This window comes from Fragaria vesca, unplaced genomic scaffold (assembly GCF_000184155.1).
Source record: "Fragaria vesca subsp. vesca unplaced genomic scaffold, FraVesHawaii_1.0 scf0512956, whole genome shotgun sequence".
NCBI classification, from domain to species: domain Eukaryota; kingdom Viridiplantae; phylum Streptophyta; class Magnoliopsida; order Rosales; family Rosaceae; genus Fragaria; species Fragaria vesca.
The window spans coordinates 614,499-635,832 of NW_004443397.1; the positions used below are offsets into that span (position 1 = coordinate 614,499).

General features: G+C 37.0%; 3 protein-coding genes and 1 non-coding gene across 4 annotated transcripts; 3 read left to right on the plus strand and 1 right to left on the minus strand.

Moving 5' to 3' along the window:
* Positions 1 to 804: 804 nt before the first annotated feature.
* LOC101308245 (structural maintenance of chromosomes protein 3-like) lies at positions 805 to 13,766 on the plus strand. The gene is made up of 30 exons (XM_004309503.1): positions 805 to 1,205; positions 1,740 to 1,780; positions 1,911 to 1,986; positions 2,517 to 2,555; positions 2,693 to 2,760; positions 2,850 to 2,921; positions 3,078 to 3,157; positions 3,269 to 3,347; positions 3,434 to 3,551; positions 3,627 to 3,802; positions 4,010 to 4,255; positions 4,367 to 4,488; positions 5,058 to 5,202; positions 5,899 to 6,071; positions 6,152 to 6,251; positions 6,419 to 6,555; positions 6,654 to 6,855; positions 7,495 to 7,582; positions 7,672 to 7,821; positions 8,513 to 8,664; positions 8,782 to 8,973; positions 9,068 to 9,251; positions 9,348 to 9,418; positions 9,488 to 9,639; positions 10,002 to 10,170; positions 10,294 to 10,440; positions 11,197 to 11,286; positions 11,720 to 11,894; positions 12,684 to 12,877; positions 13,474 to 13,766. The coding sequence occupies exons 2-29, from the start codon at positions 1,766 to 1,768 to the stop codon at positions 12,872 to 12,874; spliced, it is 3,609 nt and encodes a 1,202-aa protein (XP_004309551.1). The 5' UTR covers positions 805 to 1,205; positions 1,740 to 1,765; the 3' UTR covers positions 12,875 to 12,877; positions 13,474 to 13,766.
* A 2,534-nt stretch (positions 13,767 to 16,300) lies between these two features.
* On the plus strand, positions 16,301 to 16,372 carry TRNAQ-CUG. Its single transcript has one exon. It is a non-coding gene; the product is annotated as a tRNA-Gln (tRNA).
* A 91-nt stretch (positions 16,373 to 16,463) lies between these two features.
* Positions 16,464 to 18,453, plus strand: LOC101308533 (protein yippee-like At4g27745-like). The gene is made up of 3 exons (XM_004309504.1): positions 16,464 to 16,583; positions 17,506 to 17,669; positions 18,011 to 18,453. The coding sequence occupies exons 2-3, from the start codon at positions 17,577 to 17,579 to the stop codon at positions 18,236 to 18,238; spliced, it is 321 nt and encodes a 106-aa protein (XP_004309552.1). The 5' UTR covers positions 16,464 to 16,583; positions 17,506 to 17,576; the 3' UTR covers positions 18,239 to 18,453.
* A 1,647-nt stretch (positions 18,454 to 20,100) lies between these two features.
* On the minus strand, positions 20,101 to 21,241 carry LOC101294816 (the record flags this gene model as incomplete). Its single annotated transcript, XM_004309538.1, has 3 exons — positions 20,101 to 20,405; positions 20,582 to 20,648; positions 21,133 to 21,241. Coding segments are annotated over 3 exons (230 nt in total), but the record flags the coding sequence as incomplete, so codon positions are not given.
* Positions 21,242 to 21,334: the final 93 nt, after the last annotated feature.

Genomic DNA, 21,334 nt, shown 5'->3' on the forward strand with positions numbered 1-21,334 from the left:
AGTGTAGATATCTTAGCAGCGATTCACAACTGTCACCATAAACTGCAGAGTTTGCGGGAGTTGTCCATGCCAAGTGATTCCTAATCTCATTAGTCCAAATGTTTTATTTTTACTTCTGATTGGTGTATTTAATTACTTTTACTTTTTTTCACCTCTATTGGTCCCCACATGAATTACAATTATATGATTGGCTAGGTACACCACATGACAGTGCCACGTGATGTATCGGGTATAGAGAATAATAACTCTTCACACACACTCGAGCATTGGTCCTTGTTCTCGTTACAACACAAGCATACAACAGAACGTATCCTATTTAAGGAGCTTACTGAAAAAGAGAACATAACAACGCTGGTAAGTCTAGAGTACTGTTTAAGCTAGATTGATTATGTGTTTATTTGTATGATCATACTTCAGTGTTATTGAACTAAGTTCTTTCATAGAGAGCTCCGTCAAATTTGTAGTTGTGCCATGAACATAGTAAACTTTGATGGCTTGTGTAAAGGATGAAAGGTCTCCTCAGCCTCTTCTTCTTAACTTCCAAAAGCAATGGCAGGTGACCTGACGTACTAGGATTTAGATGAGTGACTTTAGAAGCCAGAAAACTCTATCTATTCTGAATTAGCTACAGAACGATGAAGTCTGCATTTGATTTCTTCGTACGATCTCAACCGAACTGCATATGCCTCCAGAACGACTAGTTCTCTTCTTTCTATGAACAAACTTATAACCCACCTTAAAAACATGTCTCCATCCAATTTGTCTTCGAATTGCATCCATCTCACCCTTGTCTAACTAAGCATGTTGTTGAGCTTCCCATGTAACAAGTAGCTAGGAAAATTATTCAATTCTAACAAATTCATAAAACTTAGCTATCGCATGGTGTCGTATATTTTTACACCCCGTAAGTACATAGAAGACTATCCAGTAAAAAATGAAATGAAAAAGTAAATTCAGATGCAGATTCAACGCGACAAGTCGATGATGATATTTCATTTTCATTTCCGATTTTCCTGGTTTCGAACAAAAGAAAAAAAAAAGAGGAACCTCCCCAATTTTTCATTTTTGCCGCCTTTTACTTCCCTCCGATCCGCGCAGAGTCCACACTGCGCTCCACCCCAAACCCTAGCTTAACAGACAGACAACACTCCTCTCCGTCTCCCTCCTCTTCTTCGTGGCATGAACTCAATCGTCAACTTCAACTAGTAAGTCTCCCTCCTCTCTCTCTCTCTCTCTTCTCAAAGCTTTAGCTTCAATTTCAATTCTCGCTTACTCGAAATTGGTTGAATCGCGTAGCTTCTCTCTGGTTTTCTGCTTCGTTGAAGTTAATTTGAGTTTGTGGACTGTATATACACCCCTGGGTGATAGCTAGGGTTTTGAGTTTAGTTTCCGATTACGGCTCGGAAGGAGCGTGATTAGGTTTTGTGGATTTGGCATTGGTTTCCTTTAGTGACAAATCCGTGGTTTGAATAGGCTGTACACGATTAGGTTTCGAAAATCCTACTCAATGGCGGATTGAGGGCTTTAGTTTATATGATTGTCGAGTGCGTTTGCTTTTGCTTGAAGCAGAGTTATGTAGGATAGTGGCGAATCGCTTCTGTTATGGTATAGATGTGAAAGTACAAGTAAATGTGGGTAGGATGTGTGTATATTTCAGTTTCTAAGAGTTGCTGCTTTAGGAACATTGATGTTTATTTACTATGACTATAAATTGATAGTTTTTCGTTGACATTTCTCAGAGGTTGACAGTCGGGACGATTTCAAAATGCATATAAAGCAGGTGAGTTTTGGTCATAGGTGTAGTTCCAATTACTTTGTTTTCTCAAGTAATTTCTATTGTGTACTGTTTTTTTTTGTGTGTGTGCACCATTTTTCTATTAATTTGTTGGTGTTTTTGGTTCTCAAATTAGATTATAATTGAAGGGTTTAAGAGCTACAGAGAACAAGTTGCTACTGAGCCATTCAGTCCAAAAATCAACTGCGTTGGTAACAATCTTCTTCTTTTGCTTGTGTGTTTTGTGTTGATGAATTCTGTATGGGTGCATAATTTATCATATGCTTAACTTGATGGATGCATTTGCTTTATATTAACTAGATTGATATTCCAAATCTGGCGCAAAGTTCAATTAATTTTATTTTTGGCATTTTAAATTACAAGGCAGTGATTTACTGTATCACTACTGTTTGATTAGCTAAGGGGATAGCCATTAGACAAAAAAAATGAGCTTGAGTATGTCATACATGTTCTTCAGTGATGTGTTGTCAAATGGTGGGAGTATGGGGAGGTATTTTGTTTCATGGTTTCTGATATTAACGTCATCATATATAGAAGTTAGCCTCTAACAATTACAGAGATTCTACATTTTATCTATTGCTGTTATACATTGTCTGTAATTGAGATCTTATCCAGTATAATAAGCACGTGGTCTGTTTGTACCCTTTGCTTGTTTAATGATGCAATGCTCTATTATCTTTGCTTATCAATTTGACATTGATTTCAACAATGTCTACTGCAGTTGGTGCTAATGGATCTGGAAAGACAAACTTCTTCCATGGTAAGTAACTACTAAACAGGATTCTTGCAGTGGTTTTATCCTGTGGAATTTTTATTGTTTAATTTTTTTAGGATTAACTTTTCCAGTTTGACCTATTTTGAAATGTGTTGTTTTTATTTTTGTAATTTTTTTTATAGCAATTCGGTTTGTACTAAGTGACCTTTTCCAAAACCTTCGGAGCGACGATCGGCATGCTCTACTCCATGTATGTCTTACTCAATGCTTGTATCTTTCATCAAGGATGTTGAACCATTTGCTTAGTAAACAGCTTTCATTGCAATATATATTGAACAGGAAGGTGCAGGGCACCAAGTCTTATCTGCGTTTGTGGAGATTGTCTTCGATAACTCTGACAATCGAATACCGGTAATATGCTGCATCTCCTCATTCGTTTTATTAAATATTATTTATATTTAGATTTCGTCCAATTCTGTTCAATGTCTATATTATTAACAAAAAATGAGGCGATTGGGATGCTTATATTGGGATCTTCCTTGCACTTTTGGATCACTTCTAAAATAGGTTGATAAGGAGGAAGTGCGGTTGCGAAGGACAATTGGTTTGAAGAAGGATGAATATTTCTTGGATGGAAAGCACATCACGTGAGTATATAAAAATCCCCCGCAGAAGCCTTTAGGATTGCATGTTATGTGGTTTGATCTCTAGACTTCTCCATGGTCTATGTTTAATGACAGAAGATATCTTAATTTCAGGAAAACCGAGGTTATGAATTTACTGGAAAGTGCTGGGTTCTCTCGCTCAAATCCATATTATGTTGTGCAGCAAGGAAAGGTATAACTGTGCAACTTGTTTAGACTTGAGTTATAGGTATGATTTGAAGAATATTGATTTACTTTTAAATTGTGACTGTTCCATAGATATCATCATTGACACTGATGAAAGACTCTGAGCGACTTGATTTACTTAAGGAAATCGGTGGCACTCGAGTGTATGAGGAAAGACGTCAGGAAAGTTTGAAAATCATGCAGGACACTGGTAAGTCATGAATATATTAGTTGTTTTATGGTTATTAGATATGCGTTCTCACATTGTTTTCTCTTTGCTAATCAGGTAACAAAAGAAAGCAGATAATTCAAGTTGTTCAGTACTTGGATGAGCGATTGAAGGAACTGGACGAAGAGAAAGAGGAACTTAGAAAGTATCAGCAGCTTGACAAGCAGCGAAAATCTCTGGAATACACTATATATGACAAGGAACTTCAGGATGCTCGCCAAAGGCTGGCAGAGGTTAGTAGAAATGATTTCTGGTGTCAGCACTTCTTTTGTGTTGTATTGATGGAAATAAATAGGTATATGAAGTTCATAGTTGAGTCTTTCTCTTATTCGTACTAGATGGGAAGGCAGCTGTGTGTGTATGTGCGCGCGCGCGTGTGCATGAGAACAGTTTAGACTGACCTTTATTTCTCAACCTGCCTGCTTTTCATTTGGTATTAGGTAGAAAATTCTCGAAATAAGGTTTCTGAAAAATCAACGAAGATGTATAATAGCGTGCTGGATGCCCATGAAAAGTCCAAGGACTTGGATAAGGCTTTGAAAGATCTGACAAAAGAGCTACAAACTTTACACAAGGAGAAAGAAGCAGTAGAAAAACGAAGAACAGAAGCAATAAAGAAACACACTGAGCTTGAGCTTGATGTCAAAGATCTACAGGAGAAGATATCTGGAAATATCCGAGCCAAAGTAATATTCTAATTATGCCTTTGACACTGATTTTTTTTCCCTATTCGTATTTTGTTGCTAGTGATTTGAGGGACACAAATGCTGCATTTATTGATGTTTTCTTTCTTCCAGGAAGAGGCTGTGAGACAACTACGAAGTTTGGAGAAAGAAATTCAGGATTCAATGGATGAGCTTGAGAAGATAAGTCCTCTGTATGACAATCAAGTCATGAGGGAAAAGGAAATAACGAAGGGGTATGTCTATAGATATTTGATATCAAAAAGTTTTATCAGCCTGTTATTCTTTTGCTTCACCCTTTTGAAAATGTAAAATCTTATTTTGTTTGCAATTTGTCATGTCATCTCCATACCATTCGTGTGCGGGTTCCATAGTTTTTTGTTCATCTAGTCTCCCTGTATTGGACATATACTAGGTTAATTTTCACACTAATCCAATTGTCTACCTTCTGCGCTATCCTTATAGTTGCTAAATTCGGTGCAATCATAGGTAAGTAAGATTAAGTTGTGCCGGTAATGAATTACTATCCATTACATGGGAAAACTTAATCTTACTTTCGTCACCTGATGCAGGCTCTCCTCTTTCTGATCTACTTGAAAAAATGATTTATTCAGTTTTATGTACTTTGTGCACCTGTTTTATATGACTGAAGTCACTGAACAATGGCTTTGTAGCAGTTATTCACTTGTTCATTCTCTACATATGCTCTATCTAGTTCTTCCAGATAATGTAATTTATTCTGATATTTGCAAACATGGTCCTAGGTGTTGGTATCTTTTCTCACAATTGATTATCTTGAATATAGAATAATGGAGCGCGAGAAGCAGCTTAGCATACTTTATCAAAAACAAGGTCGTGCGACCCAGTTTTCTAGTAAAGCTGCTCGTGACAAATGGCTTCAAAAGGAAATTGATGATCTTGAAAGAGTTCTTTCTTCAAATTTGGCACAGGTATGACCTCCTTTTTAAGTATTTTATGATCATATATGTCATATCAGGTTATTGATCATGTCATCTGAGTATATGGTGCTTTAGAATTGCATGATCTCAACTAGTAGATATAGAACCTTATGCTATCCGGAGCCATTTGAGGATTAATAGTTACTTTATTTTGTTGTTAATTTGTTTCAATTAAATTCTGGCTGTAGTAGCAGTCGCTTTAACTTAACTGATTATGGGATTCAGATCATAAATCTGATTACTAGATTGAACTAATAAATTCTGATCATATAAATAAGTACAGATTCAGAGCAAACTGTGATATATTGACAGAAACATATAAAAGAAACTATATCCTTGGTTTACAGTTGTTTTGACTGATATTAAGTTTAGTTGGTGAATGGTGAGTGGGTAGAGTAAAGTAGTTTTTCATGTACTGCATGATTTATAGTATAACATTCCCGACATTTTTACTACATGTGATGAAGGAAATAATTGGCCAAGCAGGTCCTGTCCAACTTTCTAAGAGCACAGCAACCTCATCCTTTTCCAAATAGACCAAATCATTCAAAATATCCTAAAATAAAATTTCTGCTACATGAAACAAAGAAGCATAAAAAACTTTGATATACTCTCCTTATGCTGTCTTGATGGCATGGAAATGGCATGTGTAAAAAGCCTATTTTTTTTTATTCTTTTTTATTCCAGGAGAAGAAGCTTCAGGATGAAATCAAACGTCTTAATGCTGAGTTGAACGAGCGGGGTACTTACATTGAATCTCGAAGAAATGAAATTACTCACATAGAGTCTCTCATCTCTCAGTCACGGGAAGGATTCAGTCATCATAAAGCAGAGAGGGACAAAATGCAGGATGAGCGCAAGTATGAGTTTGTAATTATCACTTCCATTAATTTTTGTTACCTATTCTAATATGACTTTACCAACTGTTTTTTGGTGGTAGGACCCTATGGAAGAAAGAAACTGAACTTTCTACTGAAATTGAGAAACTGACGACAGAAGTTGAGAAGGCAGAGAAGAGCCTTGATCATGCAACTGCTGGTGTGAGTGATCAGTTTCTTGACCTTTGTAGCTTCTGATATGCTGAACATGGATAGATATCAAATTTAAATATGCGCCTTAGTAATGGCAATTGTGCAGTAGAAGTGCAACATACTATCCTACCCAGAATTGCTTGTAATGTCTCTCTCCTTATGTGTACTACTTTCAGGATTTGAGGAGAGGGCTAAATTCTGTTCGTAAGATCTGCAGAGAGTACAATATTCCTGGGGTGTATGGTCCTATTATTGAGTTGCTTGATTGTGAGGAAAAGTTCTTTACCGCAGTGGAAGTCACTGCTGGGAACAGGTATGTAAAGAATAACTTTCTACCCCATCCATTGGTGTCACCTTTATCATTGGTTTGCAGTTTAAGTTCAAGTATTTACTTTGTTCTTTCCTGGACAGCTTATTTCACGTTGTTGTTGAGAATGATGAAATATCAACTCAGATAATCAGGCACCTTAATTCACTCAAAGGTGGACGTGTTACGTTTATCCCCCTGAATAGGGTGAGGGCTCCAAGGGTAACTTATCCACAAAATTCAGATGTGGTTCCCTTGTTGAAGAGGTTAAAATTTCTTCCAAAGTACACTGCTGCATTTGCTCAGGTTAGCTTCCAAAATTCAGATGTGGTAAAACCATTATTTGGTGTTGGGGTTCATATCTAAATTTTTGAATCCATCTTAGCAGTTGAGTTATTTGTCTAATAAATTATCCTCGGTTGTAGCAAGGCCCTTCGACTAAGTGATCCCTTATTGTGGTTTATATGAGGGATTGAGCATTAGACCAACTTTTCGATTACATTTTTCAATCTTAACCGTTCAGTTTTTAGGTCCTAATATGTAGATCACTTCTGCAAAATATCATCCAAATTGGTGATCATTAAGGTGCTCAAAACTGTGATTTAAATGAACCGTTCAGGTTTGGCAGATTTGATCCGTCCATTGATTTAAGCTAGTTCGAAGCCTTAACGATCACCAATTTGGCCGAAAATTTGTAGAAATGATCTACTCATATATACCTAGAGGTTGAATGATGGAGATGTTGATATGTGATCAAAAAATTGGGCTAATGCTCAATCCCTCATATAAGCCACAATAAGGGATCCCTTGGTGGAAGGGCCTGTTGGTTGTAGAACCTCTAATTTTATATTTATTTTTTGGTAAGAATAGAACCTCTAATTTTTTTAATCCATCATGGAATTTGAAGAATGGATTTTTACAATTAAATGCTCGTATTGTTCATAGGTATTTGCAAGAACAGTTGTTTGTCGAGACCTGGATGTGGCCACAAAGGTTGCTCGTACCGATGGTCTAGACTGCATCACTTTAGAAGGTATGTAAGAGCTGCAGACTTTTTCTGCATACTTTGTGCAGAGTAATTTTATAACCAGTCCTGACAAACCACATTTTGTTATCTAACAGGAGATCAAGTCAGCAAGAAGGGTGGAATGACGGGAGGATTTTATGATCATAGACGCTCAAAATTGAAGTTTATGAACCTAATTCGACAGAATACAAAATCTATCAACTTGAAAAAAGAAGAGCTCGATAAAATCAGATTAATGCTTCAAGATATCCTCTTACTGAAATCTTTCATATAGTGTCTCAGTTTATCCTTATTAGTCTTTCATATAGTGTCAGATTATGCTTTCTTAATTCAAAGTTCAAATGTGCATGACACCAACACAAGTTGGTAGTTGTTGTTCAGTGGTGTCATACAGAAATTTCTGGACACCCCTACTCTCAACTCGGTCTGAAAGGCGTTGCTTAGATTGGGTGTTGGGAGATGATGATATTTTGTTTGCAATTTCACATTCCTAGATTTTGGATTCCCAAACTTTTCATTTGCTTTGCCTCAAATTCTTCCGCACATGTAAAAAATGTATCCAGTACTGGTTTAAGGAAGAAGGTATTGCTCCTTTATTTTTTGAAAAAGACCAAATCTTTGGAAAGTGAGTAGCTGTCCAAGAGGGAGAAATCTGAGAACTAGGTTTTTTTTCTGCAACAGTTCTGTTACAATTCTTTTAAGGTTATTGTTCATTAGCTCAAAGATAATTGCCTGCCCCTGCTGAATATGTATTCTGTAATAACATATATCCTGTCAAGTATATCTTCCCTTGCATAATTTATTCCTATAATGTGATGATAGTTACCTTACCGGCATTCTAGCTACCATAGTTTCTCTTGTGAATGTTGCACTTTTGTCTTATTGATCCTACAATTTGGTCAAGTTCTAGTCTTGTTTTTTCTAAATTTAGCTTACAGATAGACACGAAAATTACAGAACTTGTAACTGAGCAGCAGAAAATTGATGCTAAGCGAGCTCATGACAAATCAGAACTGGAACAGCTTAAGCAGGACATTGCGAATGCTAATAAGCAGGAAAGCTTAATTTCTAACGCACTTGGGAATAAGGTATATTTGGGATTTGAGATGAGTTCATGATCTGAGCCTTAAATACTGGCTCTTTTATTTTTATTTTTGTTTTTAATTTGTTATTTTCTCTGTTCTAAACTCTTCCCTTATTTGTAGGAAAAATCACTTGCTGATGTGCGGACTCAAATTGATCAGCTTAGAGTTAGTATGGGAATGAAGCGGGCTGAAATGGGCACCGATCTCATTGATCATTTGACTCCAGAGGAGAAGGATCTTCTCTCAAGATTAAACCCTGAAATAGCAGATCTTAAAGAGAAGCTTATTACATGCAAGGCGGACCGATCTGAGGTAAGCCGTATGTTTCATTCACTCTTCATGCGTTTCTCTGTGCAAATTTAGTTCTAATGTCTTCTCATGTGCATTTTTTTCTTCTTACTGATAGACTGAGGCAAGAAAGGCAGAGCTGGAGACTAATTTAACTACGAACCTTAAGAGGCGGAAGCAAGAACTAGAGGCAATAATATCTTCTGTGGAAACTGATAATTTGCATGGTGAAGATGAAATAAAGATTCAGGAACTGAATGATGCTAGATTATTGGTTGAGGATGCAACAGAGCAGCTCAGAAGTGAGGGCAATGATTTGCTTTTTAATTTTTTTAATATTTATTTTTAAAAGTTGTTTTCATGCTCGTGTTTGTTAACATATGAGTTTTGCACATCAGGAGTTTCTGAAAGTATTGATGGTCACTCAAAGCAATTGAAGAAAACCAAGGATGAAAAGACTAAGTTGAAGGTAGTCCTTTTACCATGCTAGATTGTAAATGATTGCTTTAGCTGCTAAGATGACCCCTTCTGAATGCAGAACTTGGAAGACAACTATGAGAGTACACTTCAGGAGGAAGCCAAAGAGCTAGAGCAGCTGCTGAGTGAAAGAAATATGTATCTTGCTAAACAAGAAGAGTACTCAAAGAAAATAAGGGAATTGGGTGCATTGTCATCAGATGCTTTTGAAACGTATTACTTCTGTTCATACTTTCAATTATCTTCTATTAAGTGATGATGTTTGTGCATTTATTTTTTAGAGTTCTTTTGAAGTTTCAAAACTTCCATTACATATTTGGTTATGTGCTAGATTGTCCATTTGTTTAGATTTTTTTACTATCTTCTCTTTCCAATCTCACGTGTTACTTCAGCCAAGCTCTAGTGGCCTGGATCCTGCAGGGTTGTTAGTTGTAAATCAACCATTATATTCCGACATATATGATGATAGTTCTTTCTCTTTGATATATGTAGCTGGTAGATTCTTAAATGTTTTATCATAGCTTCAAACGTATCACAGTTGGCATGGTTCCTCATAGTTTGTACTGGAATGCCAGTTATAAGCGAAGGAACATCAAAGGACTGCATAAAATGCTGCACAGATGCAGTGAGCAACTGCAACAGTTTAGTCATGTCAACAAGAAAGCACTTGACCAGTATGTAAATTTTACCGAACAACGTGAAGAACTCCAGAGAAGGCAAGCTGAACTGGATGCAGGTGATGAGGTATTAATTCACTAGAATCTCTATCAGATCTCTTATATACATAGTTGTTTTTTTTTTCTTTGTTTTCTATAATGGTTGGCTATGGTTAGGTTATATTGACTTGTGATCTTTTCAATTGTGCAGAAAATTGCAGAACTTATATCTGTCTTAGATCAGAGGAAGGACGAATCAATAGAACGCACCTTTAAAGGTGTTGCTAGGAACTTTCGAGAAGTTTTCTCTGAACTTGTGCAAGGGGGCCATGGCCACCTTCTCATGGTGAAAAGAAAGGTTTTCTTCTGAACTTGATCTCTTCAGTTTTTGCTCTTTATGGGCAGTTCTGAGATGCGTGGATTAATTGGACTTACTTGATGCTATGTGTTCAGTATTGTTGAAAAGTAATATTAGTCTCTTAATTCGGTCGCACTGCTATCACTGACATTCAGGCTGGTCCAAGTGTTGTTTCAAAAATATTGTACCCATTTTGTGCTGAAAAATGATTTCAGTAGACAACCTTTCAAATATTTGGAAAGTTTCAGGCAGTTCTTGTTGGCGTCATTCTCTCTTGATTGTGTTTTGAGAAAGCTTGGAACTGGGCCTATCTTTTTCACCCCATTATTGGAAGTTTCTCAGTTCTCCTTGTGGCTCTGTTTTGTGCAAGAACTATAAAATTTGACAGATCTTTTCCATTGTCGAAAACTTTTGTTTGTTGATAGATCTTATTATAAGGATTTTTTTTCTTATCTGTTGATCAAGACTTTGACTTAACATAAAGGCTTAAAAGCATTCATGTCTTCTGCTGAGGAACCATTTTCACACAAAACTAAGAAAAAAGCTATTGTCTTGGTGTTTATTTAATTAACATTAGAATAATTTTTTCAATCTTAAAATTGAAGCCAAAGCCAATATAAAGTTTTTGTTTGAAACGTACTGATAATTTCCAATTTTGTTGTTTATTTAAAGGAGTTAAGGTATAACATTGTCTTAATTCTGGAAACTGGGCTCTGTGTCATTTGATTTTAAATAAATGTGGCTGTATGATGACAGGATGGTATCCATGCTGATGATGATATGGATGAGGACGATGGACCAGGGGAAACAGATAGATCTGAGAAGTATATTGGTGTGAAAGTGAAGGCATGTATTTTCTGGCATAAAACTCATTTCATTGGGTTAAAACGACATCTCCACCTTATTTGTGACGTCTAGTAGTTAGCAAACTGGAAGTTTAATTTATTAATAACTTATTTAGAGAGATGATATTCTCCTTCAGCTCGAGGCTTTGGCACACCTGCTAAAGTTTGCTGATATTGTTTAGTTGTTTGATATTTCTTTTAGATGGGAACCGGCACACTTACTAAAGTTTACTAATATAGTTTAGTTTATTGATATTTCTTTTAGAAAGGAACCCAGGCTTTGGCACACCTAGTAAATTTTACTGATACACATGATGGCATTTTTCAGTCCAAGATTTGTTGGATAATATCATAGTTTAACAAAATCTTTCTGGCTTGCCTTCTTTTTACACATCAATTTAACAAATTCTTTCTGGCTCGCCTTCTTTTTACAGGTTTCTTTTACTGGGCAAGGAGAGACTCAGTCCATGAAGCAGTTGTCTGGGGGTCAGAAAACTGTTGTTGCATTGACGCTTATCTTTGCAATCCAGCAATGTGATCCTGCTCCTTTCTATCTTTTCGATGAAATAGATGCAGCGCTGGATCCTCAGTACAGAACTGCTGTTGGAAGTATCCTTTATGTCGTAGTCTGTGGAGTTCTATATCTCTTCTGAAGTTGATTTAGTTTTCGCTTTCATTTGACTATATGGTATTGCACCCTAAAACCCTTCATATCCAGCCCAATAGCCACCTCTGATAAATTTATGTCCCTGAACTCTAGGTTTCTCCATCAGTCATATGTAAGCAACCCACCATTATGTGTCACTAATAGGAACTTCAAACCTCCTTTCAAAATATAAAAATCTTTGTATATGGTTAATGCCCATGGGGGAGTTCATTATGTACTGGCATATCTTTCTAGTCCTAAGGACCGTAAGTAAATGGAAAGTTACCTAGAACAGATATGACACACTCTTAAGTTTGAGTCTGGATGTAGATTGTCTTTTGCAATGCAAATACTAATGGAGGCTAAATGCTCCTGTATGACAAAGCCTGCACAGATGCACATTCTTATCACAGATGAAATGCAGAAGACAAAGATAAGTTAGAAAATAGCATATATTGTGAAAGAAGACTTTGTTGATAGGCATTTAGCTCAGACATCAATCCAAAGAAGCATATAAGTAGGATGAGTCACTTTTTTCTTTGTGAAGAGGACATGCTGACCAATACAGCTTTGGACAGCTTTCTGATCAACTTCTGTGGGTATTGGTTCATTTGCAGAGTGACTTTTTTTTCTTTTTTCTTTCTAATTTCAGTGTTCTAAGCTTGTAATGGGCACTTTGTCTGCATTTCTTTTTAGACATGCCTATGTTGGAAGTTTTACAGCCATGGAAGTTCCTTAATTAGCTGTTGTAGATATGATCCGACGACTGGCAGATACAGAAACTACTCAATTTATAACCACAACATTCCGACAAGAGCTTGTGAAAGTTTCTGACAAAATCTATGGTGTTACACATTCAAACAGGGTGAGCCGTGTCAACGTTATCTCGAAGGAAGAAGCATTGAACTTTATTGATCAAGACCAGTCTCACAATGCTAACTAAAAGGTTTGAGAAAGGTTAATTTTCCCATGTTTTTGATATTATCTTGATGAATATATTTAGGTTATTTGGGAAGTATTTGCAAACTTGCAATTAATATTAGACGAGTGCACACCAAGTCTGTCCAATGCCTTAGTTGGTCCTTATGTTTTTAATATCTCAGATTGGTCCCTGGATTCTAAGGTGTGCCAGCCAGCAGGCACCTTATTCAAGGGACATTTTCTTTTATGCCTGTCCAGCAACTCCAACATTCTTCACACCCTTACCCTTTTCTCCTTGCCATATATCTATCACCCCTACTCTCTCCCTAAAGCAATAATCATGGGGAAAGCATATTATCTAAAAGATCTGATGAGCTTTCAAGCGTTGGAGACTTGGAGGGTTATAATGGGCTGCCAAACTGTGGGACTATATGGGACTATAAGTATCAACACTGTCTTTTTATAACTGACTTGCATATATCTTCGGTGTTTAAAAAGAAACATAGAACAGAGAGAAAGAAGTTAATGAACCATTTACTGACTTGAAAAGGATTGGGGTCGGATCACCACATGCCACTGCATTTGTGTAACTGAACAATATTTTTGTTTTGGTTCATTCAGCTAGGTTCAATAGAAGGATAATGGAGCAGCATGCAGTGGTTCTTGTGTCCGATTCTTGTTGTAGCTGCGATGAATTCAAACACGGATGGGAGTCGGATATATTGTACAAAGTAGGTTTAATTTGCTGAACCACCATCTTCATCCATTTCCTATGGCTGTTCATAAGATATATTGTTCGTATGTATTAACAGCACGAGTACAGAATACTTCTTAACTGTTGATTCGACCATATAAACTGAAATTGGATTGTTCCCGTCATGCTTATTTACATTTGCATATATTCGTCCTCTATGAATTTCGTTGATACTTGTATGTTGGTGCTTAGAAGACATTAGTATAAACTTTCACAGAACAGGAGGAACAGGAGATCTATAATTATCTGATATATGCTGGGTCCAATTCAAAATTGTCAGTTGACACCATCATATTTGTCCAGGGATGGAACAGTTAGGTCCATTGTACGTCATATTTCATTTATCTGGAGCAACCTTTTGCCTAGGAATATGTCATCAACTAATTATAATGAAAGAAGGGTGGGAGCAATGTTCACTCGTCAGTAAGGATCTAAAAACAATGGTTGTTGAAAGTATATGAACGAGTATCGTGGGAAGCACCATTTGGCTACAAACAGTCTCAATGTCGACTGTATTTTTTTTTAATACGAAAAGTAAATTACAAAATAGAACTTTGAGTACAACTTGATTTTAAGCGGTCAAACAATAACACATTTCTAATATGAAGAGGATAAAATCCTTCTAAGTTGGAAAGTTACCTTCTCGAAAAACATGTTGAATAGAGCAGCTCTTAAAACATTCACATATTTGCTTAATGACTTGAACTATTGTCTTGAGTCTCCAAGGGGTAGCACAAGTGCTATTAATACAGTCACTCATCAACTTTGAGTCTCCTTCTACCGTTACCTTTTTGATGTGCTTCTCTTGGTTTTAGAAGTCCTTCCCTTATAGCAGCAACTTCAACTGTTAGAACACTTGAGGAGCCAACTCTTTTTGCACCAGCAGCTACAAACTGACCATTATCATCTCTGATAATAAAGCTAGTAGCAGCCGAGTTTATTTGGTTAACAAAGACATCAAAGTTTAATTTGCAAAAATTCGAGGGTGGTGGATGCCATTTAATTTTGGCAAGAGGGTTTTGAGTAGAAAATCCACCAAGCCCTGAATTATGGTTGCCGTAAGAATGTAAGTAATGAAGAGCCACTTGTATTGTATCAAAAGACTTAGGAGTTAAGTTTCTAAAAACGCAATCATTTCTTCTTTTCCATATTTGCCAACACAGAAGAAGGTTTGACAAATAAATTCTTATCATAGGCATTATTACCAAAAAGGCTTCTCATATTATGCAAAATTCCATTGTTTCAGTCAACTAGATTATCAATGCTTGCAATTCTCCAGACATCTTGTGAGAAAACACAACAGCCAAAAATATGATCAACAATTTCATTATCGTTATTGCAAAGCGGACAAGAATTATCATTGATGTAGCTGGACCTAAAAAGTCTATCCTTAGTTTTCAATGTCGACTGTATTACCATATATGAATATATATATATATATACAGTCCATTTCAGATACGGACGTCCGAACCGCCTTAAGGTGCGGATTTCCCTCTGTTCGTCACCGTACGGCGCTGGCGAGGGCGCGTCTCCACCCCAGCAGACTCCAGCAACTTCCCTGACCTCTTTCCCTCCCCGGCGAGTCCACCGAATTCCAGTTTTCCGGCCAGATCACCCAAAACTTCAAACAAAGTCAATCTGGCAGGAAAACTGGAATTCGACGGACACGCCGGGGATGGAAAGTGGTCGGGGAAGCTGCTGGAGTTCGCTGGGGTGGAGGCGTGCCCTCGCCGGTGCCGTACGGTGGCGAAAGGAGGGACGTCCACACTTTAAGAGCCGTACGGACGTCCGCACGTGATAACGATCGTGTGTGTATATATATACATAGCTGATCAGGTGCGGACGTCCGCACCAATGGTTTTGGTGCGGATTTCCATTTTTGCACCACTTTTTGATCGAATTTCCTCATCTCCACCGTCTAGTATCTAGATAATATTGTGTAAATCATCTCTGCAAAATTTCAGCCAATTTGGTGATCGTTAAGGCCCTCAAACTTGAGTTTTTATGGTATGAACACAACCGGACATAATTCAGTCTGTCCATTTGTTTTTCGAGTTTGAGGGCCTTAACGATCACCAAATTGGCTGAAATTTTGCAGAGATGATCTACACAATATTATCTAGATATTAGACGGTAGAGATGAGGAAATTCGATCGAAAAATGGTGTAAAAATGGAAATCCACACCAAAACTTTGGTGCGGACGTCTGCAGCTGATCAACATTGTATATATATATATATATAGTCGATAAGCGATTTTTTTTGTGTACTGAATACATTGAGGCTCCATATACTCATATAGTATGACATGGGACTAGGTTACCTCAGTGAGACCTATCCTTGTATGACATTACGTTGCTCCATATCGTATGACATCAAACGTTATAGGAATAAGTTTTAAATACTTGGAGTTCGAAATGGAAAAATTTGATTATATCAAGGTGAAGAAACAGAAGAAAGTAAAGTTGATACCTATTAACTAGGTATAGTCGATGCCCCAATGCCATGGAAAATGGTTATGACAATCTAAAAAAAAGGTTAATAAGTTCTGTGGACCGGCACAACCATTGTATTTCTTGTTTAGTCACTCAAATAATATATTCGAACACTTCTATTCAACCAATGAAACCAAATCAAGATTTGAAGCAGCCATTGAGTAAGAATATAATAGAGTAAAACAGAATCTCTTACAAATCGGTTCTATGGTCTAGTGGTCAGGACATTGGACTCTGAATCCAGTAACCCGAGTTCAAATCTCGGTAGAACCTCTACAACTTTTTTTTATTTCTTTTTCCACTTTGGCATTTAACAGAAACATTAACCCTCATATATAACGATTTCTTCTTTGGATTAAATCTTGAATGCAATCTGTCATCTCAGACTACTCCACCGAACATCTCTATCAGCTCAGACCTCAGAGTCTCGGTCTCTCTCAACCCTAACCCATTCATACAAAACCCACCATGCCAAACTGGGCAGGTATTTTCATTCTTTGCCTGTGATTCTCATATCTTCAACATTTCTATCATTCACTATTGATCAGTCCACTACCCAATTACGAATTGAAGATAAACTGTCTACCTTTAATTTGGGTTTCATTTTTCTTGAACCGTATTCACTCTCAATTACTGGGTTTTACTTATCTGCTGTGCCTGATCTTCTGAACTGGGTGTTTTGGGCTTCTTCGTTTTCGTCTTCTTTCTGTGTAGTACTGTAGTTAATGTTTAAATGTGTCATCTTTACTGCCTTTACTTTAGCACTGCCCTGTTTTATTAACAGAATTGGCGTCCATGATTGATTTATAGCCGAACTTGTAGATATAGACCAATATATTTGTAGATGTGCTTGATTCTCATTTGGGTTGGTGGTTACCTTTAGTAGATGTGGGCTTAGATTTTAGTGGTATAGGTTTCATGGTTGCTGATGTTTTGGAGGTGTGTTCCATCTATTTTGTTGTTGCATTGTCTTCACATATATATGTTGGGTTGCTTCATTTGCCTCAGACATATATATATATATATATATAGGTCATGTCTAGGCTGTTGCTCCTTTCACTCTTTACACATTTGTTTCAGCCCTTGTGCTCTTTTTGCGTACTTTCCCTGATTTGGTTCTTGGAGAGGTTTTGGTTCATGTCCCCCTCTCTTTTTGTACATTTTTTCTTTCTTTTTGAAATACAGAGGCTTGATTGAAAAAAAAAGAAAAAAAGAAGGTTTGTGGCCAGGAGTGACAAAAAAAAAAAAAAAAAAAAAAAAACTATATATTTGTAGAAAGGTGAGAGCTTTTTGCTGCTCCTGACATTTGGGATGTTGGAGGTTTCTTGTAGAGTTTGAAACTTTTAATTTGGATTATGCTAAAACAGTGATGCTAATATATCTGTAAATCTTTGGATGCCTTATAGGACAAGGTGTTGAATTTGTATAGTGGCCAAGCCAGACAGCCAGTCTTTGCTTGTTACAATTTTGATCTTTGATGGCGGAATTGGTTGGTCCGAGGCTTTACAGTTGCTGCAAGTGCCGAAACCATGTCGCCCTTCACGATGATATCATTTCTAAAGCCTTTCAGGTGAAGATAGAGCTTCCCTTTGCATTGATAAGTTGCTTTTGTTTATGGTTATGGTTTTGGATTGCCTGTCATTAAGTTCATGTTTGTCATTACATTTGGAGGAGAAGAGTATTGAAATTCGAACCTAAATGTATGTCGAAAACTTGGAATAAAGAACTCAACTCAAACTCAATTAGCCAGCCTAGTGGTTGTTTTGTGTTTTTGGCTGAGGATTTTTGTGTTCTGCACTATATTCATTTATTTAGTGTGTAGAAGATAAGCTAGTTTTGTTCTGGTTGTGATCAAATGAGAGGATTGCAAGAATCATGATTTGACTGTTTCTTCTTTCGCTAAATCATTAGGGAAGAAATGGTCGAGGCTTTCTCTTCTCATATGCAATGAATGTTACAGTGGGGCCTAAAGAAGACCGACCCCTCATCACTGGTCTGCACACGGTTGCGGATGTCTACTGCTGCGACTGCCATGAATTGCTGGGCTGGAAGTATGAACGAGCCTTTGAGGAAACACAGAAATACAAGGAAGGGAAATTCATTCTAGAGAAATCAAAAATAGTGAAGGAAAACTGGTAGCCTGTGCAGTATCTAGTTATCTGTCTGCCTTCAACTGTAAGTTTATGGGCGCCTCTATTCATCTTGTTTCAAAAGTTCCACCAATTGAAAAAGTTCAATTATTGTTCTTCAGTGGGCATTCCTCCCTTCTTTGTTCTGTGAATATTGTACTCAGGATAATTGATTTGTTACTAACTTGTGAATAAATTTATAATAAAGTTTGTGAATCATTCAATAGACTGGGCAAAGGTGAGTGAGAGAGTAATTCTAAAATGAGTATATCCTTATGATTGATTTATCTTATTGCCTTGAGGGCCATATTTCATTTTCCAACTTAAATTTGCCAGATGAACTAGTAGGTTTGTGTGTTCCTTTGATTGTCAACAGCACATTGAAGGTTAGGCTGGCCTCAACTCAGAGGAGTCGTCATGGTCAAATTTGATGACTGATTAACTACATTGCACAATTTTCTGGTCTGTTTTCCAAGCTTTGCATTTGGTTGATCACCTACATTTGTTCATCAAGATTCAAAAAGTGACATGCAAAAAACGTCAATAAATGACAGTAAGCTTAGCCCAAAGTAGCAATTTGCTCGAAGTAAGGCTCTCTATCTCTCTCTGTGTTTCTTCTTCTTTTCTTCTTTAATCATCGTTAGATCAAGTCTGTATATAAACCATGAATCTGGTCATGAATCAAACGGCAGCTAAAATTCATATAAATGACCAGGCATACACACTCATACAAATATTGAACGAGTCAATCAGACACAACCAAATGATAATGGGATTGTTAAACATTAGTCATTGATATTCCCGGCGGCTTTGGGCTTTGGGCGTCCGATTCCTCTTGTCTGAGAATATTGCTAGGCTACCAGCCATTGCTGTCAGTGGAACACGACTCCGGGTCTCCTAAGAAAATAAAACAATCAATAATTCAATACAATATTGTAACCATGCAGTACGGGGTCTGTCTGTATTTACTTCACGTATGTTATTGCCTATATAGTATATACATATATGATATATGCTCAGTACTGCTTACGCTTTTGTCGAATTCATAGTCGAACTAATTAACTGAGTTCGGCAGAAAGAAATAAGAAACGTTATATTTTGGTATCTATTTTGTGATTGAAACTATGAGTATATAATTTGTGAACTGGTGGAGACCAAGAAATTACCTTTTTCCCTTGAACCATATGCTTGGCGATCGGTTCAAACAGTGCAACTTGTGATGAAGATGGTAGCTTAGCTGCTGCAAGTTCACTTTCATTTTTCACAGCAACCTTCTTCCCTTTGATTTTCTTATGCTCTCCTGCCGCTGTAGTAGTCTTTTGCATATCCACCGTCTCCTCCAACCTTTCATACACATCTGATAATTACATGAAGTGAGGAATGGGGACCAGGCCAAAACCATTCCAACAACATACCAAAAGACATTGTTTAAACTACCCAAAAAAACCAGACAATCTTCCCACTATGAAAACCGATAATTTGGAATACCCAAATAATCCACCTGTAAGAAACCATGAAGCTTAGTAGGAGGATTATCATACCAAGTAAATGAAGCATTTAACAACCCCAAGTTTGCCATCTTGTCAGCTACCATATTTCTTTCTCTAAAAATATGACTGCAATGGAAGTTCATTTGACGGATTATAGAAAGGCATTTGTTCCAACGAACTCTTAAGTTCCATGGAGGAGAAAACCATTTAACTAATTTGGTGATGTTGAAGTCATAGTAAGAGACTTGAGTCATCGTTGCATCCTCATTTGATTACCTCAAAGGGTTTAGTTCATAAAAAGGGGTAAAAGTAGGATTACATGATTCTCAGTAGGACCTCAAATCCGAATATCTGATGATTTATGGAAACAGAACATAGTTGTCGTGAAAGTTATTCATAGATCATCATTCTGACCTGAAGAGGACGCATTCATTTTTTGTTTCCCCACAGTAGCGGCAATGTTTAACAATATCTAGTTTTATCATACAAAGAATTAGGGGAACAGTTCAGATTTACTGTTGTTCATATGTGCCAAAGCTTTCCCAGTTCATGGGATTAATCAGCTACAAGGATTTAGACTATCATCTGTAATCAGGGATCGTAGAGGGTCAACTTTGAAATTCTCTGGACTGCCTAATCGAACAGGCCTTCATCATGCCAAATATCAACTAAAAAGTCAACCATCTCCTGCACAATGTACCAGTTATTGAGATTCACAATATTAAGAAAAAGGTTTGACAAGATAATACTAATAACATACAAATTTTATCCTTGGACAAGGAAATAACGAAGGGAAACAGTAACACCTAAGGAATCAGAAGATATTTATTGGACAGGTATGTGCTATTATATGATCGACTTACGGTTAAGGGGATCGGCTCAGGATAACACTCATTGGTTGAAAGTAGATCCTCATAGGTTGTTGACCAGCTGAAACATAAACTTTCCACATTATCTTCAAGAAGTAGCAATAATTGAACAGAAAATAATTGGACAAAGACACTAATATCATCAATCATTACAACGGTGCTATAATATGCAGCATATAGTTTTCACATTTAACTTCCTGACATTCATATAGCAGCTACAATTTAACAGCAAGTAAATGGACAAAGCTACTAATATGGACACACACCAAACAAAAGGACTAAAGGAGCAATTTTGAAAAATCTAGGATTTACAGATCAGAAAGTCAGGTGCAAGTAGTGGACAGAGTGACACATACTCAAATATAAGTGTAATTTCCTAAAATTGACACACCAGTGTTAATTAGTTCATTTGTACCTACAAAGAATATAAGTTATGGCAGTTATGCTCTCCAACTTTTCTTCTGATTATAAACTTTAAGGTGCAACTCTTTAACCATGACTTGCTAACCCCATTCTATCCAGGAACCTTTGTGAGGAGAAAATACCTTATAATTGGATCTTTGGCCTTTCTTTGCAGCCGCTGATCCCCTACCCACTTTCTTCTACTCTCATGCCAATCAATTGCAGCTCTACTCTCATGCCAAGCAATTGCAGCTACATGAGAAATTAGCTTTATTATCATGAAAAAGAACAAAAGTTACAAAATGAACAACATCAACCACAAAATGCCAGAAGTAATTGCTTGTT

What these genes read in the sequence shown, in the direction of transcription:
- LOC101308245 (XM_004309503.1), top strand. An exon ending in CTGGAAATATCCGAGCCAAA is followed by an intron (nt 4,256 to 4,366) that starts GTAATATTCTAA and finishes TCTTTCTTCCAG; the next exon opens with GAAGAGGCTGTGAGACAACT. An exon ending in ATGAAAAGACTAAGTTGAAG is followed by an intron (nt 9,419 to 9,487) that starts GTAGTCCTTTTA and finishes TTCTGAATGCAG; the next exon opens with AACTTGGAAGACAACTATGA.
- LOC101308533 (XM_004309504.1), top strand. Translation starts at nt 17,577, where the DNA reads ATGGCGGAATTGGTTGGTCCGAGGCTTTACAGTTGCTGCAAGTGCCGA. An exon ending in TCATTTCTAAAGCCTTTCAG is followed by an intron (nt 17,670 to 18,010) that starts GTGAAGATAGAG and finishes CTAAATCATTAG; the next exon opens with GGAAGAAATGGTCGAGGCTT.